This window comes from Podarcis cretensis, assembly GCF_951804945.1.
Source record: "Podarcis cretensis genome assembly, chromosome: 4".
Taxonomy (NCBI): domain Eukaryota; kingdom Metazoa; phylum Chordata; class Lepidosauria; order Squamata; family Lacertidae; genus Podarcis; species Podarcis cretensis.
In genome coordinates this window covers 10147868-10170761 of record NC_137173.1, presented here as the reverse complement: position 1 = coordinate 10170761, position 22894 = coordinate 10147868, and the positions used below count along the sequence as shown (strand labels likewise).

Sequence of the window (22894 nt, the reverse complement as noted above, 5' to 3'; positions counted from 1 at the left end):
GGCAGGCGCTGGGACCGAGCAGCGGGAGCGCACCCCGCCGCAGGGATTCGAACCGCCGACCTTTCGATCGGCAAGCCCTAGGCGCTGAGGCTTTAACCCACAATCATTCATTCATTCATTCCTGACTTTTTCGGTGCCTCACTTTCATAGCTCTCAACATTTTCCTTTTTTTAAGGGAAATTCTCTTATTCCGAATAGGATTCCTGGCAAGAAAAGGGGAAAGTTGACAGCTATGCTCACTTTCCCGCCATATTAACCAAAGCCGGATACTTTAGCTGAGATTCCTGAAATTGCAGAAGGTTTGGCTAGATGACTCTTGGGTCCCTTCCGACTATGATTCCTGGCCACAGCAGTCACTTGCGCTTCAAGGGGCAAAGGTGAGTCTAGGAGTTGCAAACCGAGCTGCAAACCTCTTCAGAGAGAGGGCAGCCCTGGCTAGAACAGGCAATTGACCGGTCTCCCAAAAGAGTGGCTGAGCTCTGAATGAGCTTCCTGTGCCTTTAAAAGACAGAGCAGTCGCTCAGGAGAAGCTGTGGGAGTAGGGTGTAACCAGTTCACAAGAAGGGAGTGTTTCAGGCTACACTAACCTGGACGTGAGACCTGAAGAAAGTGGGAGGGTCTGGGTGTTAGCCAGGGCTTCTTACACAGGTGTCACAGGGAGGAATATATATATATAGGCAGTGCTTTTCTCTTCTCTGGGCTGCTCAGCAAAAGTTGGCTGCCAGAAGACAGGCCGGCCCGGAAAAATATTTCCACCTGCGGGTTACCTGCTTTGCACCTGTAACTCACCTGGGAAGTTCTCCAGGGAGCTGTGGCCGCCAAGTGGCAGGCAGGCGGATGTGCCGGAGTCAGCTGCGAGGGGGGAACCTGCTGTGGGAGAGAAAGAGAGAAAGATCAACACCCCTTCACCACAGTGGGGTCTTTTGGGGGCTGGCTGCCCTTCCTGCGAATCAGAAGCTTGCGGGTGTGAGTCGAAGGGGAAAGATGAGCATTTCCTCAGAACCGATTTCCCTCCGGAAACAAATTGGGAGCAACCTGCAAATGGTGAGTGAATCACGGGGCCCAGGACTTCCTGGAACAGCTAGCTGGGGTGGGGCTGTGCAGCTCCGAGCTTTGAGAAGGTCGTGGGTTCAATGCCCAGGATCTCCAGGTAACAGAAAGGCCCAGGTAAGTTGGTGACTTCTTGCTCTCTGCCGGAGCCCCTGGAGAGCTCCTCTGAATCAAAGTTAACAATACTGGTCTCAGTGTTAACAATACTGGTCCCAGTGCCAGATTTACGTATAAGCTAAACAAGCTGTAGCTTAGGGCCCCCCTCTCTTGGGGCCCCCAAAAAAAATTAAAGGGAAAAAAACCTGGATCTACATTTCCAAAATATAAGATAAAAAAACAAATAAAATAAAACCTACAACCAGCAACAGTGTTTTGTGTTGTGCAGGCTCCTATGATGTAAGTCAGGTATGTCCAACAGGTACTGGTAGATCACGGGGTGTTCCTGGTAGATCCTGGTGGATCTCTGGCCCCTCAGAGATCTCCTTGCAAAATAACCAACTCTGGCTTCCTAAAAAAAGCTCCACAACTTTGGGTAGATCACTGCTGCCAGTCTTTTTACGACAATGGGTAGACCACTGCCAGTTTTTCTATACTGTGAGTAGATCACAGACTATTGGGAGTTGGACGTCCCTGATGCAAGCACCCCCCGCTAGCCTGCTCCCTAAAATATCACTGTTTCGCTCATTTCTATATATAGGGTGCCTCCATTCTGCATGGACTGATTGCATGGCAACATGTGCAAATGGCTTGAGATACCTATTAGGTCCATAAATTACCATATAGCATATATTCAACACAAAAAAGCAGCAGAAATTTGTTGTTGACAAAGGACAGCTGGACATATAAAGGGCCCCATCACCTTTAGTAGCTTAGGGCCTCATCAAAGCTAAATCCGGTCCTGTCAGGGACCATCATCCACACCAACCTTTGCTCCACAGGTATGGGCTTTCCAGGGCTTTCTCGGAGTGTCCCCCCCCCCCCATTTGTTCTGGTGTTTCCCTGGGGAAACCCACAGTTTCCCACTGAATCTGAGCAAAAAGCAATCTGTTCAGCGATAAAAAGTGGGTTTTCCTGCATCTAGAAATGCAGAGCAGAGGTAACTGGGTGAGCCCTCAATGCGACAGTGATACCTCTCAGGGCTCATCTGGTTCTGTTTTATTTATTTATTTCATTTATAAACAGATTTCTGTTTATGCTGTGATTTCCAGGCTCAGGTTTGGGACTTCCAAGCTCAGGTCTGAGAGGGTGGGGGGGTTTTTTTTTGTCCTGCAGCTTTCCCTGGGAAAACCCTCTGTTTACCCCTGAATCGGAACAAGTATCAATGGGGGGTTTCCACAAATTTACGTTTGTTCCCATTCAGCAGAGGATTTTCCCAGGGAAAACGGTGGGACAAAAATTGTGGCACAAATGGAAGTCTGCATGAGCCTTTATTCTGCCATTATTATTATTATTATTATTATTATTATTATTATTAATTATTATTTTCTATTTATTCTTGCTTTTCACATGAAAGTGTCTCAAAGCGAGTAACAATGTAAGATCAGAAATAGCAAAAAACAACAACAACCCATAAAAACCAAGTATAAGAACATGAATAAATCAAGAACCTTGGGTTCCTTCACTATGATGAAGCTAACATTATTACAAAAATATACCTATTAACCAGCCTAACGGGTTTATGGGGAAATGAGTACAGTATTTCTTTAAAATGCTTTGGAACGTTTCAACGTTAATGCTTTCAACCTGTGGTAACAGTATTACGTAAGGCTCTTCATCCTTGATTTATTTTATTAATAAGATATTTTTTAAAAAAAACAACAACCCAAGAACACAAAATGCTCATCCAGTCGGTCACGACTGGACCTAATGGCCAGGGGTCCCTTTACCTCATGTGCCCAAGAAAGCTGAAAATAAAGAGGGGAACACATTTTCTCTGTTGCTACTATTAGTTCTTGGCGTTCAATATCCCACAACCTAGTTTTTATTATAGCCTTTGCAGATGGTAGGGACATTGATCGCAAAAGTTCCACTGACAGCCCGAGTTGCTGTACCTTCTTGTTAAACTGTTGTAGCCCTGGGGAAAGAAAGGGGGGGTCTAAATAATAAAATTATTATTATTATGGATTAGGACATCCCTATTTTCATTGGGACGCAGGTGGCGCTGTGGGTTAAAGCCTCAGCACCTAGGACTTGCCGATCGAAAGGTCGGCGGTTCGAATCCCTGCGGCGGGGTGCGCTCCCGCTGCTCGGTCCCAGCGCCTGCCAACCTAGCAGTTCGAAAGCACCTCCGGGTGCAAGTAGATAAATAGGGACCGCTTACCAGCGGGAAGGTAAACGGCATTTCCGTGTGCGGCTCTGGCTCACCAGAGCAGCGATGTCACGCTGGCCACGTGACCCGGAAGTGTCTCCGGACAGCGCTGGCCCCTGGCCTCTTAAGTGAGATGGGCGCACAACCCCAGAGTCTGTCAAGACTGGCCCGTACGGGCAGGGGTACCTTTACCTTTACCTTTATTTTCATTGGAGAAATGTTGGAGGGTTTGCAAAAGCGGATGTGCAGAAAGAGACACCAAGCATATTTGGTTACCCTCCAAAATAAGGGCCAAAAGCCTGTGTTAATGAACTTAAAGATTGATAAACAGTGAGAAATCAGAGTGGACAGATCCATTCTTCCTTCCCTGGATATCACCTTGTTTCCTTTTCTTTGTTTCCAGCAGTCTCAAATCATAGAGCTCAATGTTGGCGGGGAGATATTCACCACGACCCTAAGCACCTTGAAGAAGCACCCTGGTTCCAAGCTGGCTGAGATGTTTGCCAGTGGGCAGACCAAGCCCCGCACGGACCCCGAGGGAAGATATTTCATAGACCGGCCCGGGACTTACTTCAAGTACGTCTTGGAATACCTGCGCAGCAACCAGGTGCCCACAAACTGCGTCCAGGAGGTGTACAAGGAAGCCCTCTTTTACGACATCGAGCCTTTGGTCAAGCAGCTGGAGGACTCTCCCCAGATCTTTGGGGAGCTGGTGGCCAGGAAACAGTTCCTCGCCCGCGTGCCCAGCTACAACGAGAACATTGAGCTGATGATCCGCATCGCGAGGGCAGAAGCGGTGGCGGCCCGGCAGTCTAGCGTCATGGTGTGCGTGATGAAGACGGACGAGGATGTCGTCAAGTGCCATGACACCCTCAACGGCTTGGACTCCTACAAGAAATCGGTGGTCAAGTTTGGACCCTGGAAAGCCTCTCCCGGCATTTCTGACCTCCTCGACTGCATCAAGATTGATGTGGAGGCCAAAGGGTACAAGATCTCTCTCCAGGGCTACGTTCCAGAAAAGGGCTTCCGTTTCAAATCCAATGACTACTTCTACAAATTTCTCTTCACTTGGTGGTAGCGGAAGGCCAGCGGGAAGGGCCTCGGCCCAGTATACCTGAAGGAGCCTCTCGACCCTATCGTCCAGCCCGGACACTGAGGCCCAGCTCTGAGGGCCTTCTGGCGGTTCCCTCACTGCAAGAAGTGAGGTTACAGGGAACCAGAAAGAGGGCCTTCTCGGTGGTGGCGCCCGTCCTGTGGAACCGCCCTCCCATCAGATGTCAAGGAAATAAACAACTACCTGACTTTTAGAAGACATCTGAAGGCAGCTCTGTTTAGGGAAATTTTTAATGTTTGACCTTTCATCATGTTTTTAATACAGTGGTACCTCAGGTTACATACGCTTCAGGTTACAGACTCCGCTAACCCAGAAATAGTGCTTCAGGTTAAGAACTTTGCTTCAGAATGAGAACAGAAATCGTGCTCTGGCGGCACGGCAGCAGCAGGAGGCCCCATTAGCTAAAGTGGTGCTTCAGGTTAAGAACAGTTTCAAGTTAAGAACGGACCTCCGGAATGAATTAAGTACTTAACCCCTGAAGTACCACTGTATTCTGTTAGGAGCCCAGAGTGGCTGGGGCAACCCAGCCAGATGGCTGGGGTATAAATAATACATTTATTATTATTATTATCAATGTTGTTATTATAGCTCAGTGGTAGGTCCCACGCCTCACCTGCAAAATCCAGTCCTCGGTGGCATCTCTGGGCAAGTCTGGGGATTTCCCCTGCCTGAAACTCCACAAAAACTCCAGTCAGTGTAGACAAATATTGAGCTAGAGGGGCTAGTGGTCTGATTTGGCATAAGGCAGGTTCCTATGTTCTTATATCCAATAGGTTGGTGCTTCAAAGTAAGTGGACTTCAGCTGCTGATAATATTGCCGGCTGGAATGGCCTGAGAGCTTTGCTCCTGTTGGCAGACCGACAGATCCCCAACACATTTGGCGCAAGGGTGGATTTCCCCGTTCCCGACTGGAGTTAATTTGTCTTGATTCAGAGGCATGCATCTTGGCTATATCTATCTCACCTGCTTCTCCTGCAATTTCCACCTGGATTTGTACTGTTGCAAGGAAAATACAGGCAACTCCCAGTTTACACGCACTGAAATGGCATATACCTTGGTTCTCAAACTTAATCCTTGGTTCTCGAATTTAATCCATTCCAGGAGGCCTTTCAACTCCCGAAACGGTTCGAAAACCAAGGCATGGCTTCCGATTGGCTGCAGGGGCTTCCTGCACTCAAGCAGAAGCTGTGTTGGACGTTCGGCTTCTGAAAAACATTCACAAACTGGAACGCTTACTTCCGGGTTTGCAGCGTTCGGGAGCCGATTTGTTCGGCAACTAAGCCATTCGGGAACCAAGGTTTAACTGTATTTGAAGCACCAGTGAAAAAGCCTGCAAACACCCTGTTCTTCCACCACCCTGCAATGCGTATTTGTACAAAAAGGTGCGATGCGTATTTGTGCGGTCACACACATATTGAACATGTGTACATGGGGAATTGCCTGTACTACAGTTCCCAGGGGACAGATTGCCCGTGGTCTTGATTTATGGTGTGCCGTGGTCCGAAGGTTATTTTTTTGTGGGGCTCAGAGCTGATAGACTCCCAGCTCTTTGGCTGTATTGTACCAGGGAGAGAACAAGAGCGCATGGTGCACAAATAGACTTTGTGACTGTGTACATCAGCATACCACAGAGCCTAGGGCTTGCCGATCAGAAGGTCGGCGGTTCGAATCCCCGCGACGGGGTGAGTTCCCGTTGCTCGGTCCCTGCTCCTTGCCCACCTAGCAGTTCGAAAGCACGTCAAAGTATAAGTAGATAAATAGGTACCGCTCCGGCGGGAAGGTAAACGGCGTTTCCGTGCGCTGCTCTGGTTCGCCAGAAGCAGCTTAGTCATGCTGGCCACATGACCCAGAAGCTGTACGCCGGCTCCCTCGGCCAATAAGCGAGATGAGCGCCGCAACCCCAGAGTCATTTTTTACTGGACCTAATGGCCAGGGGTCCCTTTACCTTTTCATCAGCATATAGCACCTGACACAGAGGAACAGCTTTCTGGTTGTTTGAGGAATGTATTCTTTAGGGGCAGTCTGAACATTTATTTCAAGACTGGAGAGCTCTACAGAGCCCTCATATTGGCTGCACCTGCACCTCTGGATTAAATAAGGTAATAAAGCTGTAATCATATGCAAACTCAGTAGGCAAGAAACACATCCCTCTTGGTAAACATGCTTTTGAAGAATGTCAAATTAGGAACTGAGAACGTATTTCCATCTTCTGGTTTCTCCCAGCTAGTGGATAACTCTTATGGCAATGAGTTCCGAAGAGTGAGTGATTGTGTGAATAGCACTTCTTTCTGGTTGCCTGAACCAGCCATCACTTTCACTAGTGGCCCCACTAGCGAAACCCAGAACCAATGGCATAAAATTGTTGGTGGGGCAGGGGGAAGGAAAACAAATATTAGTCAGTTAGTTAAGTATTCCTATTGTTTTACTTGATGGGTGGTGGGGCAGCTGCCAGTATGTGACTGAACCCTACCCCAAAATAGCAATAGTTTGGAAATTCTAAGTGTGGCCAGCCAGGTACGTCCTCTTTTTGTGGTCTACGAACATCACCATTCCCCCCCCCCCATCTGCCACCAGCACTTCTGCTATATTAGCCCTCATGAACACCCTTTGTATTCATTACTGAGATTCAAGGCAGCTTCTCGATTTAGTATCCTTGTTCTTTTTAGGGATATTTGAACAAATCACATGCCTTGGATTACTTCATGTTTACTTTTAAACTCGAGTGCTGTCTTCCGTCATAGCACTGCATGTCTGTTTTGCTTAATTGACATTTATTTGTTCTGCAAAAGGCTGTGTATGCACAGTGCATTTAAAGAGTGTTTCGTCCTCCCAAAGATACCTGGAAACTGTAGTTTGACCCTCACAAAGCTACGATTCCCAGCACCCTTTAGTTAAAGTTCCCAGAATTCCTGGGTGGCCAGGGGGAGTGCTTTACATAAATGTCTATGCAAAGACTCAGCAGCATGCAGATTTCTGCAGCTGTAAGAGCATAAATACTGCAGAATAGAACACATAAGGACAACAATATATCTAGCAGGTGAGAGGGTGGAATCAGGTGTCTAGGAACTTTTGAAACTTGAATATGGGTTAGGATGCAATATTATCTGTCAGGCTCAGAGAGGATTGAAGACACAAATATTGAAAAAGCAGTGCGGGGAGCATTTTTATGACTTCCCAGGAAACTTCGTAACTATCCTTAAGGTGGCTATTCTTGTATGAAGGAACTTGCAATCGTGCAGTTTACAACACATCAAGAGTTTCCATGCTATCACTTGTGGATTGAATTTACTGGTGCTTGGATGTCTATGTTACCGTCGCAACTGAGATTTTTTGAATATTAAGTGGTATATAAGTGCAAATAAATAAATAACCTGGCATAATTTTTTTTGCATGTGTGTGTGAATGACCACTATTAAATTCATAATGACCACTGTCCATACTTATCTGCACGGCAATTTGCCCAAGGCCCTGCCCAACCAGGAATATGTGTTTGCTGTTCTGTTTGCACAACAGACTTATACTTGCGCAACGAAACGTGCCCCTCCTTTTCTCTGCAGCTCCCTCCCCGCAATGTATCCTCGAAACCTGGGGGAGGGCAGAGAGATGAGAGCAAGTGAAGCTCTAATTAAATGTGAAGCCTTCTGCGCTGGACACCGAGCAAGATCTGTTCCTGCTCACCTGGTGTCACATTTAATTTGGGTCAAAGTTTGAGCCACTATGCAAGTTATATAGAATTATGGGGTAGTGGAAGAAGGCAGAGTTTATCACTGCAGACAGGTGGAGGTGTGTTTTTCAGTGCTTCAACACATTTTAAAAACACACACAACTGTCTGCATGTAGAAGACTAGCACATCAGGGAGATGCCTGTTCTCAATTTCCCTCTGCCATACCCTTGTTTTCGGCATGTGGGGTCCTTTTTATGCGAAGTACTGTAACAGGGAGTCCTTTGAGCACCCCACATTTGCCTAATGTTGGCTCCCAGTGTGGTGTAGTGGTTAGGAGCAGTAGACTCGTAATCTGGTGAACTGGGTTTGCGTCTCCGCTCTTCCACATGCAGCTGCTGGGTGACCTTGGGCCAGTCACACTTCTCTGAAGTCTCTCAGCCCCACTCACCTCACAGAGTGATTGTTGTGGGGGAGGAAGGGAAAGGAGAATGTTAGCCGCTTTGAGACTCCTTAAAAGGGAGTGAAAGGCGGGATATCAAATCCAAAGTCGTCGTTGTCCTCCTCCTCCTCCTCCTCCTCCTCTTCTTCTTCTTCTTCTTCTTGAGGGTCACAAGCAAGAGACTTCAGCCAGGAGACAGAAGCAAAACAGCAGCCAGTAGGCCTGATCTTTATTGTTGCAACAAGACTTCCCACTAACACAGAGACGTAGCAACCAGAAACCCTGAACAATGGTTACATCAGTATTTTAAAGTTTCCCAAAGTTTCCCATAATACATCATCAAGACATATATGTCACAGGGAGGACATGGGTGGCGCTGTGGTCTAAATCACTGAGCCTTGTGGGCTTGCCGATCGGAAGGTTGAGGGTTCGAATCCCTGCAGCGGGGTGAGAAAATCGGTGGTTTGAATCCCCGCGACGGGGTGAGCTCCTGTTGCTCTGTCCCAGCTCCTGCCAACCTAGCAGTTTGAAAGCACGCCAGTGCAAGTAGATAAATAGGTACCACTGCAGCAGGAAGGTAAACGGCGTTTCCGTGCACTCTGGTTTCCATCATGGTGTCTTGTTGCACCAGAAGTGGTTTAGTCATGCTGACCACACAACCCGGAAAGCTGTTTGTGGACAAACGCCAGCTCCCTTGGCCTGAAAGCGAGATGAATGCTGCAATCCTGTCCAGGCGTCCTTTACCTTTTTACCTAGATATGTCACAGAAAAGGTGTGGTCTCAGGTAGAACCTGAGAGCCAGGCATGCCCCTGTCACTCAAATATAGTATTTCACACTTACTCCATCACAGTACAAAGGAAAGTATTTAAAGTTCCCTGGTCCTTGAGTCAAGTCAGATACACTCCTTTGTCTTCTCCGGACTTCGTCCCACTGTGGGGTGGGTAGGCGTTGTGATTGAGATGGTTATCTGTCTGACACTCTTGGGGCAGGATACCACCAGACATGACTCCTTGGGAGGGTCCTGCAAACTTGACTGTACATCTATGGGATTATGATGGGCTCAGTAACCCCTCAGTACGGTGGCACTGTGGTCTAAACCACGAAGCCTCTTGGGCTTGCTGATTGGAAGGTTGGCGGTTCAAATCCCCATGACGGAGTGAGCTCCTGTTGCTCTGTCCCAGCTCCTGCCAGCCTACCAGTTCAAAAGCACGCCAGTGCAAGGTAAATGGCAGTTCCGTGCCCTCTGGCTTCTGTCACGGTGTCCTGTTGTGCCAGAAGCGGTTTAGTCATGCTGGCCACATGACCTGGAAAGCTGTCTGTGGACAAACGCCGGCTCTCTTAGCCTGAAAGTGAGATGAGCGCCGCAACCCCATAGTTGCCTTTGACTCGACTTAACTATCCAGGGGTCCTTTACCTTTTCCTTGCCTTTTGCCCCTTATATCTCACTTCCCTGGGTCCTAATGCCATTGGAACTGAGAAGATTGATGATTTCTTATGAATTTCTAAAGTTTTCCCATAGAATAACATTGAGCCAGTATATAGATACATTTATCAGTGCACTGCTGCATTTGGTATTGACACTTTCCGTGTTTTCCTTTGTTGGAGACCCGGGGCTCCTGAGCTGAGCTTCCCTTGCAGATGCAATGCCTTTGCAGATATGTTTCTGTATTTTTTCCCTTGACACTAGAGGATTAGGTTTTTCACAGGTGAAAAGGCAGGGAAAGTGATACAGTCTAGTATTCACTCACTTTAGTTTAACTCTTTATTCTAATTTAAGTCCTTTCAGGTGCTGGATTCAAATCCTAACACCCTGACCTTAAATGTCACTCTAAATTGGGGGGCTGGGCTAGAAAGCACCACATGCTAGGAAACTAAAATAAAATATAGAGGCAAAACCTCAAAATGGGAATGAAAAAAAAGTTTTATAAAATAGTAAAATCCTGTTATCAGAAGCCCTGGAGAGATTTTTTTCCTGAAGGGGAAAAAACAGCTCTCTTGTGTTGCTGAAGAATGCCTTTACCAAAACATGCTGGCATTTATAACAGCATTTTTTTCTATTTTATAAAAGTAATTTGTTAATGTTCTCCCTCCACTCAGGTCCTGCTTTTAGGCCTCTAGCTGGGCCACCGTAAGAACAGTATGCTGGTCTAGGTGGGCCACTGACTTGATGAAGGGAAACCCAGCCAGATGGTATAAATAATAAAATTATTATTATTATTATTATTATTATTATTATTATTATTATTATTATTATGATGCAGGGGCCGTTCTGATGTTCTTATTTCTGTCTCCCTTTAAAAATTTGATCCCTTAAGTAGCAGGATCTAAAAGCAAGCAAGCAAATAAATCAGTGCCTTTGAGCATGTGCAGAGCGCCCTTACATCACAACCACCTCCATTTCTATCCACGCATAAGGCAGTTGGCCCCGCCCCTCTCCGTCCGCCCCGCCCCTTTTTGCGGCTTCCGAGCCTACAGTCTATTTGCCCAACAAGGGGCTACAGTCTTAAGTGACATTTCGTTTATAGAGACTTCCGGGTCCTCATCGCATGCATTAAATCCCTTGCGGGGCAAGAGTGGTGGCTGTTAAATAGGAGCCACTAAGCATATAAAAAACCAAATAGCCAGGCATCCAGAAGGAGCTTAGAGCGCTGCCTGAAACAGTTAAGCAACTGAAGGTTTCTTTGCAAATGATTTTCCAATAATCATGCCCTTCGCCTTAAAAGGTGTGGGCAGAGGCTGATTAATTGGGACGTTCACGTCTTTCCTTGGTGCAACGGCCCCTGCGAGCTTTCAAGCCTTCTCCGGCTTTTCTCGAATTGTTAACATGGATATATAAGAATATTCCCCATTTACTTCCTCCCCTCTTCGCGGAGGAGTCTGATGGCTGCGATTGGAAGCCCGAAGTAGAAGGACGGAAGGCTTAAGAACCTCATCTCTTTGACTTAACTCGGCGCGGGAGGGAAGGAAGGAAAAAGGGAGAGGACGGTGGCCGGCGGGGCTCAGCCGGCGCCGGAAAGCGAAACAGCAAGACCATCATGGCGGCGCACCTGAAGAAACGGGTGTACGAAGAGTTCAGCAAAGTGGTGGTCCAGGTAACCGGCGAGGCCTTGGAAGTGGGGTGGGGAGGGGAGGGAAGGGGGATGGCGCGAAACCTGTAAAGCTTCTTCGTCTCCCATCCACGGCAAGGGCAATGTTGCGCAGTGGTTAGAGTGGCGGGCTTAGGGACCTGGGTTCAAATCCTGCCACTCACTGGGTGTGACCTCAGTGCGGGTGGGGGGGGGAGGTAGCTGCTCTCGCCTCTCATCCTGACCCTACCTCACAGGGTTGTTGTAAGGATTAAAGTATGGCCTCTTAGAAGTGGGAGGGATGTTTTCAGTGCATTTGTTTTTCCTCTTGGCCTTAATGTTTCTACGCGGGGCCTGTTGTTTGTTTGGTTGTAAGTCGATTTGGGTTACCCTGGGAAGGATGAAAAGGGGCTAACAAACTCGTAATAATAATAATAATAGAATTTATTAATTTCGATCACAGACCAGTTCCAGCTCACATACAATATCAGGGAAGTCATAAAACATGATAGGGATACATTACAATTGGGTTTACAATTGGGTATAACAGGGGCAATACAGATATAGCAGCAGTTAAAAATGCATAAATTTTAATCACTAAAATATACATTGGTACCTCAGCTTACAGATGCTTCAGGTTACAGACTCCGCTAACCCAGAAATAGTACCTCGGGTTAAGAACTTTGCTACAGGATGAGAACAGAAATTGCGCGGCGGCAGCGGGAGGCCCCATTTAGCTAAAGTGGTGCTTCAGGTTAAGAACAGTTTCAGGTTAAGAACGGACCTCTAGAACGATTTACGTTCTTAACCCGAGATACCACTGTAACCCAAAATTGTCATTTAAGGCCTTAGTCATTATGATAGCACAGCTTGTTCCCTAAGTTTTATGGCAGTCGCACAGAATTTGGCCTATTAATAATAATAATTACCGTAAATGAGGGTGATAGAGAGCTGTGCATGCCACTTAGAGCTCCTTGGAGGAGAAAGGCAATGCAGTCAGTAAATAAATAATGTTAAGGGGCAATGATTGTGAAGCTAATATGCAGAGAAAGGCACTCTGGGTAGGTTGCAGGTTCATTACGCTTGCTTACAATTTGCCAGCTGATTTCTTGGGAGTTGTGTGATGAGCAGAAAACCTGCAGGCAAAATGATGCTTTTCTGGTAATCACCTCTGTCTGCATGTTCGGAAATCTTTATCTGTTGGATTTCTGCCTGGCAAATGATTTGAGAGCTCATTAAGAAGTGAAATCGGATCTCTCCTCCAAGTCTTGGAATGTGACACTGTAACATTTGGCATTCAGGGGTTTTTTTAAACCTCTTGTTTTGAGAGCTACCTTTGAAAGGCAGCAGCCCTTCTCTGTGGCAGCTCCCCATTCCCCAATTTATTTACCGTATTTTTTGCTCTATAAGACTCACTTTTCCCCTCCTAAAAAGTAAGGGGAAATGTGTGTGCGTCTTATGGAGCGAATGCAGCAGCTATCCCAGAAGCCAGAACAGCAAGAGGGATTGCTGCTTTCGCTGCGCAGCGATCCCTCTTGTTCTGGCTTCTGGGATTCAGAATATTTTTTTCTTGTTTTCCTCCTCCAAAAACTTGGTGCGCCTTATGGTCTGGTGCGTCTTATGGAGCGAAAAATACGGTGATGCTCTTCCCAGAGGGGTTCACCTGATGCCAGCCTTGTCATTGTTTCAGTACCAGGCAAAGGTAGGGTTAGTGAAAAGTGAAAATCCAGACAGGTGTGTTGTATTTTTATCGTAAACCACTTTGGGACTCTTAGTGGGCAGTAAAGTACAAATCTAATGAATATAACCCTTTTCCACAGTTCCCCCAATTTGGTGAGCTCCTAAAGGCTCCTAGGATGTTGTAGACAAGTGAAATAGCGTGAAGCTATAATAACAGTAATAAGGAAGTTACTCTGGAACAAGTTGTGGAGAACAAGTTAATACTGCCGCTCTTGCTTGTTTGTGTGTGACTGCAGCCTAACACAGCGTTCGTATTTCAGCAACAGCAGCATGAGGAAATTTCAGCGAAGAAACTCCGACTGACCAAACCAAGTAAGTCGGCCGCACTCCATGTGGATCTGTGCAAGGCAACTTCGCCAGCGGACGCTTTGCAGTACCTCCTTCAGTTTGCTCGGAAGCCAGTGGAAGCCGAAAGTGTGGAAGGAGTGGTCAGAATCTTGCTGGAGCATTATTACAAGGTAGGGCCAAGTGGCGGTATCTCATGGTATCGCAAGGTGTCTTGGGAGCAAAAAATCAGTCAATTTATTGGGATTTTAAGAACGAAAATGTAATGGTAAGAAGTTGAAATTTGGGGAGTATTGTTTGCTACTGCACAGGTGACGGTGGTTGAGGAGGACCGTATTGAAAGTCTACTTTTATGTAAATTCTGTGATGGATACCGCGCACCCAGATAGAGTTGGTTTGTGAAGGCTTTAGTCCTCCTTTTTCTCTTATTATCATCCTAGGAGAACGATCCTTCTGTCAGGTTAAAGGTTGCTTCCTTGCTGGGTTTGCTGACAAAGACTCCAGGCTTTTCTCCTGACTGCATTCTGGATGATGCCATCAACACACTCCAAAATGAGAGTAGGTGATATTTTTCAAACGGAGTCTGGTGAGGTGTATGAATTCTTCCAGATTTCACTTTGTTGGGGGTGAGGGTTGTTGTACGTGCACACTGCTTTCGTATCGTTGCATGAAACTGCTTTAGATTGAGTCACATTATAGGTATCTGCCTAGACCAGGGATAACCGGTGGTTATGGCCTCACCATATTAATTGCACAACCTTCCAGCCTCTCCACCCAGGGATGGGGAGAGTTTTAGACAAAAGCATTTGGAGGGCACCTCATTGATTAGCCCTGAATCTTGTTTGAAAAATGGTTTGGTTTGCACATCATTACCAAGGTTTAGTGTGAATGTGTGAGGATGCGGGCTTCAGGAGAGGAGATTGCAGATGCCGGACTGCTCCCTAGTCCTCCTGCTACTGTGCTGAGCTAAGTCATGGCTTGGCATAGTGTTTGGCTGAACCTGGGCTCGTGGTTTAGCTCTCTCCAGGCTTGCAGCCAGCTTGCAACCAAGGTTTGCCCTGTCACTTATAAAACTGACCGACTGGTACAGAAAAGTGGCAGGACGTACAATCATACCTCAGGTTGCGAACGCTGCGGGTTGTGCGTTTTTGGGTTACAGACTGCGCTGAACCCGGAAGTACCGGAATGGGTTACTTCCAGGTTTCGGCGCTCGCACATGCGCAGAACCACTAAATCACATCATGCGCATGCGCAGACGCAGCGCTGCGAGTTGCGAACGCTTCGGGTTGCGTACGTGCCTCCTGCACAGATCACGTTTGCAACCCGAGGTATGACTACCGTAAAAAGTGTATGAAACAGAATCGCTGGCGTTTCTCCTTTTGGCAGAGCAGATGGGAAGACTAGAAGGCCGGTCTCCATAGTAATAAAAAGCCGGTGCGATATTTCAGAATGATGTTTGGAAATTCAAGTGAAGAGTTAAAATGATTAAATCAAATGGTTACCTGCTTAGATTCAGCGTAGTTGCTGGGCCATGTGCCTCCAGACCCAAGACATGAGTGAATGCAAGATGAAATAATGACTTTTTAAAAAAAAACAACTGTTGTTTTTAAGAGTCCCACCAAGTTCTTGCTCAGCTGCTGGATACCTTGTTGGTGATTGGAAAGAAGCTCCAAGAAAGCCCAGGGGTGAGGATGCGCCTGGTGGATGTTGCCTGCAAGGTAATTTGAACTATTAAATATCGAAATATTTTTAGGTGGAGCGAAGCTTCCTTCAGCCTGAGAGCTGCATTTCCCCTTCGGGGGTGGTGAGCAGGCTAGAGGCAAAAGCTGTGCAGAGCACCAGATGCAACTCTTACAGTTGGCTACATTCCAGCCAGGCAAAAGTCAGAGGCTCTACATGGCACCCACCCAACACCCCTTTCCGTCCATGCAGCCAAGAGGCATTATTCCAGTTCAAGGACACTTGTAGCCAGGCAAAAAATAGGGCCTAGAGCAATGTAGGGAGGGAGCATGACCTGAGATGGAAAAGTGGCTTGGGGAGAGTTTTTTTTGTTTTTTTAAATAACAACAACAACAACAACAACAACAACAACAACAACAACAATAGTTTTTTATTCATTTTCTTGCACAGCCATACAACCTCTGGCACCAAAAATGTTCCAAAGATAACAAAATCCAAGTAAAGCCAACCTACAAACAATAAACCAGACAGTGTATATATAGATTCACAAGTCTGCATCGTTATTCTCCCGAGGGTATGTCCCCTTTGAACAAATACAACTTAAATGTTGCATAATCCAGATATTTTTAAAGACCATTGGAAGAGATTTGACAGTATTTTTTTAAAATTGGTCTGCATTATGAAATCTGCCAAAAATATATCTTTTTCCTTCTCCCTACCCCCCGTGACTGAACGTAACCTTTGCATCAATTTCTCAGTTAATGTGATTTCTCAGGCTTCGCTGTGCTATTTTACTATGCTTAACTATTGAAAGATTTTTGCTAGTATATAGCTGCTGAGATTTATTTATTTTTAATGTAAGATGCCCTGGTTTTCTGCTGGGTGTGTATGGAGATTTAATAAAGCCAACCCAGTTGGTTTTTTGACTCACCGCCCCCAATTATTGCTGAGATTTCATTAAAAAACCCTCTTCCCCAAATTTGGCAACATGCTTAAAATTCCACTTCTTATAAGCCCAACGTCCCCAAGAGTGTTGCATCCCCAAACAAACAGGTCCATTAAAAAAACCCCAACAAGAACCTAACCTGAGGTTTCTCCGGTGAAGACAAAATGTCGGGAGAAGTTTGGGCTAATCTTTTCATTCATTTACTTCTTCCTTATTTCTCAGCATCTGACTGATTCCTCTCACGGGGTAAGGACCAAGTGCCTCCTCCTGATTGGCTACCTTGGGACTGTGGAAAAAGGCACCTCGAAAGAAGTCGAAGGCCAGGCTCCCAAAGACGTCCAGAAGATCATCGGGGATCACTTCAGTGACCAGGATCCTCGGGTTAGAACTGCGGCTATAAAAGCAATGGTAAGTGTCGGGAGCGTTGAGTTCCGCTTCCCTTAAATCAAAATCCTCCCTGAGTGTGGGGTGCACATTGGAGGCTAGCAGGTGTTTCTGGGGTGAATTTAGCCACCATGGGGACTGCGAGTGGCCAGCAGGCATAGCCATGGGATGGCAGTCGTCCCCCTTTGAAGAATTGGCCTGCCTTCCTGTCTCTTACTCCCTTTCTTGGGTAGCCTTCCATGAAAAGAAGGTGCTGACCAGGAAGTTGTCAGAGGGATTACCGTATTTTTCGCTCCATAAGATGCACTTCCCCCCTCCCAAAAAGTAAGGGGAAATGTGTGTGCGTCTTATGGAGCGAATGCAGGCGGGAGGCTCTGCTCAGCGCTCCCTTTAAAGAGCTGCACACATGCTCCGCGTGGCTCTTTAAAGGGAGCGTGGCTCTTGGAGGCTTTTCCCCGAGGAGGGAGAAGGGACTGATGGGCTGCCCTTCTCCCTCCTTGGGAAAAAGCCAGCAAGAGTCACACACACGCTCTGTGCGGCTCTTTAAAGGGAGCGCTGATCAGAGCCTCCTGCCTGCATTCGCATCTGGGACGCATACAGGCTCTGCTCAGCGCTCCCTTTAACAAGCCACGTGGATCGTGTGTGCGGCTCTTGGGGGCTTTTCCGCGAGGTGGGAGAAGGGACTGACGAGCTGCCCTCTGTCCCTTCCCACACCTCCCAGAAAAGCCAGCAAGAGCCACTGCCAGGCTCTGCTCAGCGCTCCCTTGTAAGGGCTCCCTTTTGTCCCTCATCCCACTTTGCTGAGCAGCCAGCAGAAGAGGCACTGCACAGCTATCACTCTTGCTCTGCTGGCTTCTCAGTAAAGCAGGAGGAGGGAAGGAAGGGTTTAAAGCAAGAAAAGCGAGAGCCGCTTACATGCTCTGCGCAGAATATTATTTTTCTTGCTTTCCCCCTCTAAAAACTTGTTGTTGTTTAGTCATTTAGTCGTGTCCAACTCTTCGTGACCCCATGGACCAGAGCACGCCAGGCACTTCTGTCTTCCACTGCCTCCCGTAGTTTGGCCAAACTCATGTTCGTAGGTTTGAGAACACTGTCCAACCACCTCGTCCTCTGTCGTCCCCTTCTCCTTGTGCCCTCCATCTTTCCCAACATCAGGGTCTTTTCCAGGGAGTCTTCTCTTCTCATGAAATGGCCAAAGTCTTGGAGCCTCAGCTTCAGGATCTGTCCTTCCAGTGAGCACTCAGGGCTGATTTCCTTCAGAATGGATCGGTTTGATCTTCTTGCAGTCCATGGGACTCTCAAGAGTCTCCTCCAGCACCATAATTCAAAAGCATCGATTCTTCAGTGATCAGCCTTCTTCATGGTCCAGCTTTCACTTCCATACATCCCTACTGGGAAAACCATAGCTTTTACTATATGGAGCTTTGTTGGCAAGGTGATGTCTCTACTTTTTAAGATGCTGTCTAGGTTTGTCATTGCTTTTCTCCCAAGAAGCAGGCGTCTTTAAATTTCATGGCTGCTGTCACCATCTGCAGTGATCATGGAGCCCAAGAAAGTAAAATCTCTCACTGCCTCTCCATTTCTTCCCCTTCTATTTGCCAGGAGGTGATGGGACCAGTGGCCATGATCTTCGTTTTTTTGATGTTGAGCTTCAGACCATATTTTGCGCTCTCCTCTTTCACCCTCAATAAAAGGTTCTTTAATTCCTCCTCACTTTCTGCCATCAAGGTTGTGTCATCTGCATATCGGAGGTTGTTGATATAAAAACTCTAAAAACTAGGTGCATCATATGGTTGGGTGCGTCTTATGGCGCGAAAAATACGGTATAGCGGGTCAGCAACCTGCGACCCATGGGCCACAAGCAGTCCACAGGGGTCATTTTTTTAAACGGCCCACAAGCTGCCCCCGAACCAAGCCGCTCGCTCGGCGAGTCCCTGCACGCTGCGCTAAACCGGCAGAGTGGGGACTCGCTTCTGTGGCGCCGGAAATCGTGTCTGCGCAGACGTGATCCAGCCCACGGAGCAATCTCCGCGGGAGTGAACCGGCCCAGGCAAGGTAAACCTTGCTGACCCCTGGATTATAATATTAAATTGGTTCTCTTTGAGTGATAAGGAGAAGGTGTGGCCGAATCCTGGTGATGGAATCCCGACAGTTAACACCCATCCAGTCATCATAGGAAAGGATGACCAAGCAGCAACCTTGCACATGTGGCCTGAGTTCGAGTCCCGCAGTGTTTAATGGGTCTGCTTCCTGGGAAAAAGTGTACATAGGAATGTAGCCTTAAGCACATAATGGACTCAGTTGCAGGATTTGGATGTTTGAGACAGAGCTCGTAGCAAAGGTGGAAAATAATCTTGTAAGGTTATCTCTGCAACACAATTTATTTATTTATTATCAGTCTCCAGTGCTGATACCCTTAATAGCTAAACTCCAGGAGCAAATCCTTTAAGGACCTGCCCCTCTTGTGATCTTTCCCACCCCTCCATTTTTTTTTTTAAATGTTTTGTTTTGGGTACTATAATCACATTTTTTTTGTGTTTTTTCTTACAGTTGCAGCTGCATGAAAGGGGATTAAAGTTGCAGCAAACCATTTATAGCCAGGTAATTACTGTGTTCTATGTGCTTGGGACGCAGGTGGCACTGTGGGTTAAAGCCTCAGCGCCTAGGACTTGCCGATCGAAAGGTTGGCGGTTCGAATCCCTGCGGCGGGGTGCGCTCCCGCTGCTCGGTCCCAGCGCCTGCCAACCTAGCAGTTTGAAAGCACCTCCGGGTGCAAGTAGATAAATAGGGACCGCTTACCAGCGGGAAGGTAAACGGCGTTTCCGTGTGCGGCTCTGGCTCGCCAGAGCAGCGATGTCACGCTGGCCACGTGACCCGGAAGTGTCTCCGGACAGCGCTGGCCCCTGGCCTCTTAAGTGAGATGGGCGCACAACCCCAGAGTCTGTCAAGACTGGCCCGTACGGGCAGGGGTACCTTTACCTTTACCTTTATGTGCTTGGTGAGGGCCCCTACCATTAAGCTGGGCTGTGGAGGATGGCTGTGTTGCAAGTCTCGCTTCAGGATATTTTCGTTTCTTAAATTTTTAAATTGTGGCCAGTGCAGGCCCAGCATGAGCACCCAACGTGTTGGGGCAAATGGCAGGAGCCCTTGAGGGCCCACTGCAATTGAAGTTAGCTGCTGCTGCTGCTTCTTCCTCTTCTTCTTCTTCTTCTTCTTCTTCTTCTTCTTCTTCTTCTTCCTTATTTTTAAACCTGTTCCATTCTTTTAATAGCTCACCACTAAAAATCAGGAGTGACAAGCCTTCGGCCTGGGTGCCATGTGTGCTCGTCCAGGATTCTTATTTATTTATTTATTATTAATGTTGCAATACATATATGAAATCTTTACATATACATATACATTTATGATACTTATACATTATATTTGTAAATCCGCGTTTTCACATTTCATTATGTACCAACATTTAAGGGAAAGGTAAAGAGACCCCTGACCATTAGGTCCAGTCGTGGCCAACTCTGGGGCTGTGGCGCTCATCTCACTTTACTGGCCGAGGGAGCCAGCGTACAGCTTCCGGGTCATGTGGCCAGCAGGACTAAGCCGCAAACCAGAGCAGTGCACGGAAACGCCGTTTACCTTCCCGCCGGAGCGGTACCTATTTATCTACTTGCACTTTGACATGCTTTCAAACTGCTAGGTTGGCAGGAGCAGGGACCGAGCAACGGGAGCTCACCCTGTCGTGGGGATTCGAACCGCCAACCTTCTGATTGGCAAGTCCTAGGCTCTGTGGCTTAACCCACAGCACCACCCGCGTCCCCTCGTACCAACATTTATCCGTTTCTTATTTCTTATTTCTTGACCTGTGTCTTACCTCCACCTGTGCGTGACTTCCTTGTTATAATAACAAGGAAGCTCCTCCAGGATTCTTTATCCAGCGCTTGGGGTATCCCCGCTTGCGAGTTTTCTAAAATTAAAGCCGACTGCTGACCCTTTGCAAAAATTACACAGTCTGTGCTCTCTAATGCCTGCATCAGATTTGCAATCCTCTCCCTACCACCAAGCAATGGGAAAAAATATTGTGAAATGCAGCGTCTGCTGGCTTAGTGCTTGTTTGTTTTGAAACAGAAGAGCTGCTGGACATCAAGCCCAAAATAGCAAGCTTGCCAGCATTATTACCCAGATGATGAAAAGTTTGTCCTCCCCCTGGTGACAAACAAGAATCTTAAGTTTTAAGCAGTGCAGGGGGTGGGTTAGCCATTAATTATGATCAATGCATGATCCTTCGATCCCTCTTTCCCTCCTTGGAGTTCAGCTTAGCATCTCTTACGTTTTTACTCCCAACAACCCTGTATGCAAGGCCCTGGCATTATAATTTGGTTTAAAAGTACAGTGGTACCTCGGGTTACATACGCTTCAGGTTACATACGCTTCAGGTTACAGACTCCGCTAACCCAGAAATAGTGCTTCAGGTTAAGAACTTTGATTCAGGATGAGAACACAAATCGCACAGCGGTAGCAAGAGGCCCCATTAGCTAAAGTGGTGCTTCAGGTTAAGAACAGTTTCAGGTTAAGAATGGACCTCCGGAACGAATTAAGTACTTAACCCAAGGTACCACTGTAAGCGGAAAAGATTTTAACCTCCTTTCCGACTTCCCACCCACAAAGTGAATGACCATTCTCCTTTTATGCTACTGGATTGCATATATGTGAAAAGATGCCATGGTCCCTAAAAGTGGCAGGGCTCTCAAGAGCTTCCACTCTGAAGAGCGCCAAAATTGGTGGGATTTTTTCCAGAGCAGCTTGTGGAGACTGAAAAAAATCCCGTACAGTCTTTCGGCTCCCAGTCCCTGCTATACTGGTTTGGAGTTGAACAGAGTACTTATTCACGTCACACTTAGTTAAATTATGGAACTCACTCCCATAGAAGGCAGCAATGGCCATCAATTTGGATGGCTTTAAAGAGAATCAGACAAATTCATGGAGGAAAGGGCTATTGCTGTGTCCAACTGTGGAGGCAGCAATGCTTCTGATTACCAGTTAATGGGAAACAAAGGAGGGGAGAGTGGTCCTGTGTTCAAATCCTGATCCCTTGTTTCCCACAGGAATCTTGTTGGCCACTGTGAGAACAGGATGCTGGACTAGATGGTCCTTTGGCCTGATCCAGCAGGTCCTAATGAAGTTCCTGTGTTCATCAGGGACTCAGGTTTATTTTTACAGTGGTACCTTGTTTCTCAAACTTAATCTGTTCCAGAAGTCTGTTCCAAAACCAAAAGTTTTCCCAAACCAAGGCGCAATTTCCCATAGAAAGTACAGTGGACGCTTGGGTTTGCGAACGTGATCTGTGCGGGATGCACGTTCACAACCCGCAGCAGTGCGTTTGCGTGCTCGTGGGTTGCAATTCGGCGCTTCTGCGCATGTGCAAAGTGTGATTTAGTGCTTCTGTGCATGTGCGACTGCTGAAACCCGGAAGTAACCCGTTCCAGTACTTCTGGGTTTTGGCAGTCCATAACCCAAAAAAACACAACCTCAAGTTTCTGTAACCCGAGGTATGACTGTCATGCACAATGGATTAATCTGTTCCAGACTTTTATAAAAAAAACCCCTCAAACAGCAATTTAACATGAATTTTACTATCTAACAAGACCACTGATCCATAAAAGGAAAGCAATAAAGAATGTACTGCAGTCACACAATCCATCCATCGGTAGCTGAACTGGGTTCCACACAGTCACAAAAACGCAAAATAAATAGCAAAAACAGCCAGACCTCAGCGTAACACTCAAAACGGAAGTGTGGCACTCAAATCGGAAGCGTAACACTCAAAACAGAGCACGTTTGGCTTCTGAAAAAAGTTCACAAACCGTAACGCTTACTTCTGGGTTTGCAGTGTTTGGGTTCCAAGTTTTTGAGAACCAAGGCGTTTGAGAACCAAGGTACCACTACACTTTTTAATTTGCTAGTTCCTCCAGTTCGTATCCCTCAGATTACAAAACTTATTAAAAGAAACGAAGGGGAGCGTGCAATATAAATATTGGCGGAAGGACTTAGGGCTGATGGTAGCTGACTGGAGATCTTCTTTTTCAGGCCTGCAAACTCTTAACCGACGACTATGAACAGGTCCGCAGTGCTGCGGTTCAGCTTACTTGGGTCCTCAGTCAGCTTTATCCAGAAAGGTATGCATGGAATACCTGGCAGTCCTCAACAAAGGGGTGGGGTTCAG

The 22894-nt window shown here is 47.0% G+C and overlaps 2 protein-coding genes across 5 annotated transcripts in view; both read left to right on the top strand.

The window, feature by feature from the left end:
• The first annotated feature begins 625 nt into the window (after nucleotides 1-625).
• KCTD14 (potassium channel tetramerization domain containing 14) lies at nucleotides 626-21296 on the top strand. Of its 4 annotated transcripts, none has more exons than XR_013838257.1 (3): nucleotides 626-1044; nucleotides 3762-4763; nucleotides 21092-21296. XR_013838257.1 is itself a non-coding variant. In XM_079974127.1 (2 exons), the coding sequence occupies exons 1-2, from the start codon at nucleotides 838-840 to the stop codon at nucleotides 4434-4436; spliced, it is 879 nt and encodes a 292-aa protein (XP_079830253.1). In that variant the 5' UTR covers nucleotides 626-837; the 3' UTR covers nucleotides 4437-6597. The 4 variants fall into 4 exon arrangements, 2 of the variants coding, with proteins under 2 accessions (XP_079830253.1, XP_079830252.1); XR_013838258.1 differs by lacking the exon at nucleotides 21092-21296 and adding an exon at nucleotides 12264-12279; XM_079974127.1 differs by lacking the exon at nucleotides 21092-21296 and having other exon boundaries at nucleotides 3765-6597.
• Nucleotides 11532-22894, top strand: part of INTS4 (integrator complex subunit 4) — a 37514-nt gene continuing 26151 nt past the window's right edge. The window contains exons 1-7 of the mRNA XM_079973505.1: nucleotides 11532-11669; nucleotides 13643-13840; nucleotides 14108-14225; nucleotides 15279-15385; nucleotides 16516-16701; nucleotides 19228-19278; nucleotides 22759-22847. Coding sequence (XP_079829631.1) covers nucleotides 11613-11669; nucleotides 13643-13840; nucleotides 14108-14225; nucleotides 15279-15385; nucleotides 16516-16701; nucleotides 19228-19278; nucleotides 22759-22847 — 806 coding nt within the window. The 5' untranslated portion in view covers nucleotides 11532-11612. The remainder of the gene's footprint in view (nucleotides 11670-13642; nucleotides 13841-14107; nucleotides 14226-15278; nucleotides 15386-16515; nucleotides 16702-19227; nucleotides 19279-22758; nucleotides 22848-22894) is intronic.